Source organism: Nicotiana tabacum, chromosome 22 (assembly GCF_000715075.1).
Source record: "Nicotiana tabacum cultivar K326 chromosome 22, ASM71507v2, whole genome shotgun sequence".
NCBI classification, from domain to species: domain Eukaryota; kingdom Viridiplantae; phylum Streptophyta; class Magnoliopsida; order Solanales; family Solanaceae; genus Nicotiana; species Nicotiana tabacum.
Window position 1 is genome coordinate 168,641,249 of NC_134101.1, and position 9,138 is coordinate 168,650,386.

Sequence of the window (9,138 nt, forward strand, 5' to 3'; positions counted from 1 at the left end):
GCGGCTCCTTAACCGCTTCTGCGGTCCTTGCCTACCTAGGCTCTTTCGCTTCTGCGACTGGTTTCCCGCATCTGTGGTCCCCAATCCACAGGTGCGGAAACAACAGAAACAACAACATTTGCATCTTCACCAAACTCTCAATCTCTCAGTCAACCATCCGAAATCACCCCGAGGCCCCCGGGACCTCGACCAAAAGCACAAATAAGTCACATACCACCATCCAAACTTGTACCAATCTTCAAAACATCTCAACAACATTGAATCAACCAAAACACATCGGATTCAAGCCTAAGTTTCCAAAATCTTCCGAATTCCATTTTTGATCAAAAAGTCTACCAAACCACGTCCGAATGACCTGAAATTTTGCACACACATCCCAAATGACCCAACGGAACTACTGCAACTCCGGAATTCCATTCCACCCCTATATCAAAATCTCACCTATCAACCGGAAAACGCCAAAAATCCAATTTTGCCAATTCAAGCCTAAATCTACTCTGGATCTCCAAAACACATTCCGATCAAGCTCCTAAGTCCCAAATCACCTCCCGAAGTTATCCGAACCATCAGAACTCACATCCGAGCCCTCTAACACATAAGTTAATATCTGGTTGACTTTTCCAACTTAAGCTTCCTCAAAAGAGACTAAGTGTCTCAAACCTTACCAAATCCTTTTCGAACCCGAGCCAATCAACCCGGTCACATATAGAACCGATAGACAAATCAATAAGAAGCAAAAATAGGGAAAACGGAGCGGTAACTCATGAGACAACTAGTTGGGTCGTCACATTGCTTTTTCTTTACTGATTTCACCTTCTTCCACTACTAGAAATCCGGAAAAAAGCGACCGCAAAAAGCGACCAAAGTTGGTCGCTATTGGGCTAAAAAGCGACCAAAAAGCGACCAAAAGGGCCTGGTAGCTATATTGATGGTCCCTTTTATTTAGGGACCAAAGTTGGTCGCTAATTAGCGACCAACTTTGGTCTCTAAGCTAAATGGACCAATTTTTCCGGATATTGACTATAGAGACCAACTTTGGTCGCTTTATTAATTTAATAATATAAATTTGGCGACCAAAGTTGGTCTCTAAATATAAAATACGTTATTTATTTATTTATTATTAATCATTAAAAAGCGACCAACTTTGGTCTCTAATCCAAATATTATATTTTAAAATCTGGAAATTAGAGACCAATGTTGGTCGCTTTTTTATTCAATTATTTATTTATTTTATTAAACTAGCGACCAACTTTGGTCCCTAAATACATGAATTTAATTTATTTTTTATCACCAGAAATTTTATTTTTTAATGAAATAGCGACCAAGTTTGGTCGTTTTTTGTAGAAATCTGGGTAAATAGCGACCAACGTTGGTCGCTATTCTCCAGAAAATTATTTTTTTTAACATGAAAAGCGACCAAATAGAGACCAACTTTGGTCGCTTTTCTGTGTATTATTTTGGCAGAAACTGCCTGTTTTGCCAGCTACACCACCTGTCAGTCATACCAAAACTCTAACAAGCAACAACAACAACAATTCAACAACAATTCCAATAACAATACCAAACAACAACCCAACAACAACAACAACAACAACACAAAAACAACATTAAAAGCTACATTAAAACCAAGAAAGTGTAAATTTCAATAGAACTACCAAACTAAGTTAACTTTTATTACAACCCAATGGAAAACAAATTGTTTTTGTCTAGTTCAAATTGTCTAAAATTCATTCATTGTTTGGTACATCATTATTATCACCGTCTGATGAAGTTTCATCATCATCACGGTATTGAGAAGGGTCTACTTGTCAATGACGGGAAGAATGATCACGGGGAGGACGGGAGGAACGGCCACTTGGAGGGCGGGACGAACGAGCACGGGGACGGGCAGCCTCTGGCAATGATGGCCGAGACCGGGGAATCGAAAAAGATCCATCTAGGAGATTTTTGATCTGCTCTTGCATGCTCTGGCACTAAGCGACCACGCCAATATACTGAGCATCTTTAAGCTTTTCTCTTTCCTTGGATGCTTCTAGCTCGGATGTGAGCTTTGTCACATTCTCCCGCATAGCGGAGAGGATCTCCCCATCAAGTTGCCCGGCGAGGAAGTCCCTATTCCTTCCATTCCACACCTATAGCGATGGAATGTCTTAGTAGGAAGGTCGTATACCTTCCCCCATTTTGGACCGCCTGCAGCCTGCGTCCATAGTCTTTCAACATCCTCAGCCGAAAGTTGGAATGGCGCGCCCGACTCATTAGGTAGTTGGCTGCGTATGAATTCCTCATCTTCAACTCTGAAGCGATCCTATAAGAAAAAGTAAATTGAATTAGTATTTCAAAATTTATATAAAAGTAAATGAAAATACTTAATGAAAAGTGAAAACTTACATGTACAGTCGAGGCACGTCCCTCGACCCACCTTTCTTGATCCGTCTCTTTCTTCTTCTTCACAATATGAGTCTCCCTGAATAGCTCATCTTGGTTCATCGGACGACCCAACTTCTTTTCCTGAAAACTCATAAATTTTAATTAATAAATAGAATAGATATACTTTGAAAATTAAAATAAATTAAGCAATTACGTACCATTCTTCTTTTTAATGTCCCCTGGCTGACCGCACCTCCAGTGTGCAATGATCCTCCCTTCTCAGATACGCGAGCTTTCTTTCCTTTTTCGCTCTTCTGTAAGAACTCTGCAGTAAGCCATTGCCTTTGCAAATCATCCCAAAACTCCTGAAGCAACCAGCCAGGCTTCTGGTTCAGCTGTCTAGCTATGGAGAAAGAATGCGACAACCGCTTGCGAGCTTTGAGATTAAAATTTGCAGCCACGTCCGCGCTATACTGGTGTTCCCATACACACTTGCTCTGTATTTCAAAAGTTAAATATTATATGGAAATATCATAAATATAAATAATTATACTGCTTAAAAGAACATTTATACCTTAAATTCATTGAAAATTGCCTCCTTCAGTGAGAATGGGAATTCACGCCAAGACGCATAAGGGGCATCATAAAGCTTTCTGGTTGCTTTGGTGATTATCCTCGTAGTAATATTACTCGGGAGGAACCTTCAATTTAATAAATAAAACAAATTAATATCTTAGTAAAAACTGTACAAAAAATAAACATAAAAATAACAAATAACTCTTACCCATCACTCTCAGGGACTATGATGATCCTGCCATACTGATCATAATGCACCTCCTCGTCAGAAGCAGTAGCAACATCAGCATCATCGTCTGAAACATGTGTATCAGAGGCATGTGTGGAAGGAGTAGGGGGTCAGAGCTACTATCCCGCAAGTGAAAGCCTCCAATAGGTGGAGTCGCTGATGATGATAGATGTGATCCCTATGACTGCGACATAGCTGCACGGATCGCAAGTGGCTGTGATACTGACTGCTGTGACCCGAGTGGCTGTGACACTGATGGCTGTGATCCATGTGGCTGTGACATGGATCGATGCGATCCATGTGATGTTGCTGGGTGGGATCCACGTGGTAGTGAGGCAGGTGGACTGTATGTCGGACGCACAATCCGATGGCCCTGTGAAGAAACACCCGGGATTTGCACGAAGGTGTAGGGCTAGTGATGTTGTGGCAGCTCAGTATAGCCATGGGGTAGAGGCTGTGTCATAGTGATAGGCAAATCAGAAGATGGTGGAAAAGATTGATGAGTAGTATCTTCTACCCTCCTCTTTTGCTTCCTAGCCTTTTCTCGGCCCCGAAACCACTACCTTCATTGTTACCTCGACCCTTGCCTGTCATCTGCATAATATAATACATATTTAGATTGAAACATATAAGGAAACTATCTATAAATGAGAGTTATCGAAGAAACCAACTTTTTAAAGCTCATCGACGTATTCTTCCTCGTCAGAGAATTCTTCTTCCTCACTAGTTTGAGCTTCATCAGTTGATTCTTCTTCCTCGTTTTCTATAATTCTTACTTCATTTATATCAACTTCTTCCAATATGTGTTCAGGATGTTCCAAATCATTTTCTAAAAGTTCGTCCACTATTTGGTGAACACTGGAGATATCGTTTTGATATGCAACATCCAACACATTCTCGACTTCGACCCTACCTACAGGCTTAGTTTTGATTACAACCCACCAATCGGACTTATTCCGCCGAAATGGATAAGGAGCATAATACACTTGCCTAACATCTATCAAACTTTTCAGATTACGTGGCGATCATACTCTCTCGTATGATTAACCTCAATTATGTTGTATTGATTGTGTACTCTCGTACCTCTTGTTGGATTTGGGTCAAACCACTTGCATCTAAAGAGAATAATTTTCTTAAATGGCCTACCTGAATATTCTAGTTCTATTATTTCTTTGAGCACACTATAATAATCAATATCTCCAACTTGGTTTCCATCACCACCTTGAACCCACACCCCACTGTTGTTGCTTTTTTATTTTTAGAGCAACCCTCTGTATGAAACTTATAACCATTCACAACGTACTTGGAATATGTTGTGACCTCAACCCCAGGTCCCCAAGATATATCTTTTAAAAATTGATTTACACCATTATTTGGATCATTTACGTACACATTGTTAACAAAATTCATAAGTTAGCATAACTTCCAAACATTGTTTACCTACATAGTGTTAGAATATTTTAAGGATATACTTACAAATTGTTTGGACCACCTATGAAATGCCGTATATACAGCATCTTGGCCAAATTGACCCACGAAGTGACTGTGACACATCAAGTATTTTTAGCAGTTGCATTGAGATGTAATCACAGTAAATTTTATATTTTGATAACTATTAAATCAATACTTACTTGAGAAATGGTACTACTTCGGGACAATTTAGCAACACATGAAGTGTAGCTGACTTGAACTCCATATCACTCAAATTTCTCTTTTCTACCATCCTTAGAACATCGGCCTGGTTGATTGAATATGGACATAGGCGGATATAATGGATCATTCGTAAGGTCGACCGTGTGCCTGTTGGGCCTATTCCTAGCACATGGCACGTTGCTCTCAAAATAATAAGAACAAAAATGAGCAGTTTCCTTTGCAAGATAAGCTTCGCATATAGATCCTTCAATTATATTCCTCTGCTTAACAAATTGTTTGCATTTGCCAATTGTCCTACATAATTTTAGGTTAGCCAAGAATATTCAAATAAAACAGAAAATTATATATGGACTATAATATTACCTCTCAAAGGGATACATCCATCTGCATTGAACAGGCCCTCCAAGTCGTGCCTCGTGTACAAGGTGGATTGGAAGGTGTTCCTTCACATCAAAAAACCCACATGGAAATATCTTTTCCATCTTACCCGAAGTTACACGAATGTTCTGATCCATCCGGCGTAGGTTTTCTTCCCTTAATGTGGAAGAACACAAGTCTTTGAAAAACAAATTAATCTCAGTGATGGGTTTCCATATTCTTTCAGGCAAACCAAAAAACGCAATAGTCACTAAGGTCTCCATGAAAACATGACAGTCATGACTTTTCAAATGGCTCAACTTCCCTACCTCCATATCAACTTTTTTCTCAAAATACGACGCATAACCCTCAGGCATCTTCAATTTCGTTACCCAATCACAAATCTGCCGTCTTTCCTCCAAAGTGAATGTGTAACTTGCTTTGGGCTTGAATAACTTACCATTGTTTGTTGTCTACAAGTGTAATTCAGGCCGCCTGCAATATTCTTGTAAGTTCAATCTAGCCTTCGGGTTATCCTTTGTCTTACCTTTAACATCCATCACTGTGTTGAACAAATTGTCAAAATAATTCTTCTCAATATGCATGACATCAAGGTTGTGACGGAGAAGATTATCCTTCCAATAAGGCAACTCCCAAAATATACTCTGTTTGGTCCAATTATGAGTAACACCGTATCCGGGGAATCTATGCGGTGGAACTTCAGTAACTTTACTGAAGTTCTGGACCCTCTCCCAAATTTCATCACCTGAAAGTATCGGAGGTGGATAATCATATTCCAGTTTATTCTTTTTGAAAGCATTTTTCATCCTTCTAAACTCATGACCCTCAGGCAAGAATTGACGATGACAATCAAACCATGATTGCTTTCGGCCATGTTTCAAAGTGAACGCTTTACTATTTTCCATGTAGTAAGGACAAGCTAGCTTCCCAGCAGTCATCCACCCAGACAACATTCCATACGCAGGAAAATCATTAATTGTCCATATTAAATTATCACGCAAATTGAAATTCTGCTTGGTTGATATGTCATATGTTTCAACACCATCGTACCATAATTGTTTTAGCTCATCAATCAAAGGTTGCAAATATACATCTATCAAACTTTTCGGATTACGTGAACCGGGGATAATACAATTTAAGAATATATATGGACTAGTCATGCACAACTCGGGTGGTAGATTATAAGGTGTAAGAAAGACAGGCCAACATGAATACGGTGTCGCAGATACAGAAAAAGGCATGAAGCCATCCGCACACAGACCTAACCGAATGTTCCTTGGTTCACTAGCAAAATATGGATATGTCCTATCAAAGTGCTTCCAAGCTTCTCCATCTGAAGGATGGCACATAACACCAGGTGGTCTTCTATTTTCAAAGTGCCATCTCATATGAGGAGCAGAACTCATCGACGCATATAAACTCTTTAGCCTAGGTATACGAGGTAAATAATGCATCGCCTTGATAGCGACCATCTTCCCGCAAGCCTCTTGAAACGAGACTTTTCGCAAAATTTACAACTGCTTAAATTTGCATCATCTTTATAATATAACATGCAACCATCTTCACAACAATCAATTCTCATTGATGAAAGTCCTAACTTAGAAACTAATCTCTTTTCCTTGCAGAAATCACCAGGTAATTCGATTTATTCGTCAACTAGTTCACGCATAAGGTCAATGAAAGAATCCATGGCTGCTTGAGAAATATTCCAATCAGATTTGATACTTAGTAATCTAACTGCAACAGACAACTCAGAGTGCGGACGTCCTTCACGGAGTGGACGACTAGCTTCCTCTAACTGTTCATAAAAATGTCTTGCTTCATCATTAGGAGTTTGTTCAACATTTTCGTTGGGCTCACCCCCAAAGTGCATTCCAAAAGCATTCGCAACTATATCATGAATTCTGGAATCACTATTTCTATTCTCCCTCGACCTACTACTTTCACCAACAACCATGTTATGAAATATCCCATGGCTACCATCCATCTCTCCATGATTAGTCCACACAAAGTAATTCGCTATAAACCCCACCATATAAAGATGAACCTTAACTTCCTCTGGTTTTCCAAACTTCATACAGTCGCACTTAACACAAGGGCACCTAATTACTCCTTCTTTTATGTATGGCGGAAGTGACATTGCATGTCTAACAAAGTCCGCAACCCCTTCTACAAAATCCTCCCGCAATCCCCGCCGATTAGGATAATTCCTATTGTACATCCAAGAACGATGTTCCATCTATTTAAATAAAGCAAGAACAAATTAAATTAGTTAATTCATAACCTAATCTTTTTTTAGTTAACTAAAAGTCCAATTCATATCCTATTATTGTTGCTTCATAAAATAAAATTTAACCCCATATATAAATTAGTCTACCTAAATAGTTAATTTATTTGAACCCTAAAAGTATTAACAAGAACCCTAAAAATTGCAAATAATATATAACATGGAGAAATTGAACCCTAACATGGAGAAATTGAACCCTAACATGGAGAAACTAAACCCTAACATGGAATTAACTTTGAACTAAACATAGTTGAACAAATAATATATAACTTTGAACCCTAATATATTGGAATTGAACCCCTAAAATCACTGTTTTTCGGAAAAATAAAAGAAAGGAAAGAGAAACTAACCTTGGGAGTGGAGGTCGCCGGAATTTGCTGCTGCCGTCAGGGGTCGCCGGTGGCGGGGGTGTCGCTGCTGCTGGAAGTCGGAGGGGAGAAGAGATTTTGAGTGTTAGAGGAGAAAGATTTTAATTTGGGGAATAATTTTGAAAGAATGGACCTGAAACCCGTTTTGGCTCATGTTAAAAACTTGGTCGCTATTTTGGTAGCCAAATTATTTTTGACTGTTTGACCAAAATAGCGACCAACGTTGGTCTCCATTTTTGACCGTTTGATCAAAATGGCGACCAACTTTGGGGTATGACGTGGGGTATGATGAATATGAATCTAGGAAGAAGAAGAGTTTAGAAGGTAAGATAGGTGGTGATGAGCCTTATTACCTCTCAGATGAAGCTGCTAGTTTTGAGACAGATCCAGATGATGTTGATGATGAAGGTGAAGGGGAGGTTCAACAGAAAGTTAAAGCTAGAAGAAGAAAGATTAAAAGAAGAGTAATCTTTGACAAGACTTGCAAGAAAATTGCAAGTGTGAGAGATTTCAGAGAAGCTGTAACTAAATATGTTGTTCAACAAAAGGTTTCTATAAAAAAGTATGTAAATGAACCTACAAAGGTGAGAGTTAAGTTCAAGAAGGCATCTTGTTCTTGGCTTCTAGTTGCTAGTTATGATTCTAGGACTAAGGATTTTGTAGTCAAGAACTACAATCCAGTTCACAAATGTGACCCTACTAACAGAAACAAGTTATGTAATTCAAAGTTCTTGGCTAAAAGGTTCAATGAGAGGATAAAAGAACAACCTAACATTAGAATATTCAAGTTTCAAGAGTTGATTAGAAAGAAATTAGGATTATATGTTGGGAGGACAGTTTGTAGGAGGGCAAAAAATATTATGTTGAATGAGATAATGGGTGATCATAAACTGGAGTATGGCAGGATTTTAGATTATAGGGATTGGTTGCTTAGATCTAATCCAGGGAGTACATATATAGTGAAACTTAGTGAAGAAACTTTTGAAGGTGGGAAGAAAATGTTTGTTGGGCTCTACATTTGTTTTGATGCAATGAAGAAGTCATACTTAGCTGGTTGTAGGCCATGCATTGGATTGGATGGAAGGGGTATGTAGAGGCCAACTACTTGTAGCAGTTTGCAAAGATGGAAATAATCAGATGCTTCTACTTGCTTGGGCTGTTGTTGAGATTGAAAATATGCACACTTGGAGGTGGTTTGTCAACCTTTTAAAGAGTGATCTTCAGCTTGGAGATGGTACAAATCTGACCATAATAACAGACATGCAAAAGGTAATAACTTG

General features: G+C 38.9%; 1 protein-coding gene across 1 annotated transcript; it reads right to left on the reverse strand.

Annotated features, from left to right (window-relative positions):
• Positions 1 to 4,225: 4,225 nt before the first annotated feature.
• On the reverse strand, positions 4,226 to 7,834 carry LOC142176374 (uncharacterized). The gene is made up of 2 exons (XM_075243792.1): positions 5,189 to 7,834; positions 4,226 to 5,119 (listed from the first exon to the last, which is right to left on the reverse strand). Exon 1 carries the CDS (start codon positions 6,673 to 6,675, stop codon positions 5,656 to 5,658), a length of 1,020 nt encoding a protein of 339 aa, XP_075099893.1. The 5' UTR covers positions 6,676 to 7,834; the 3' UTR covers positions 4,226 to 5,119; positions 5,189 to 5,655.
• Positions 7,835 to 9,138: the final 1,304 nt, after the last annotated feature.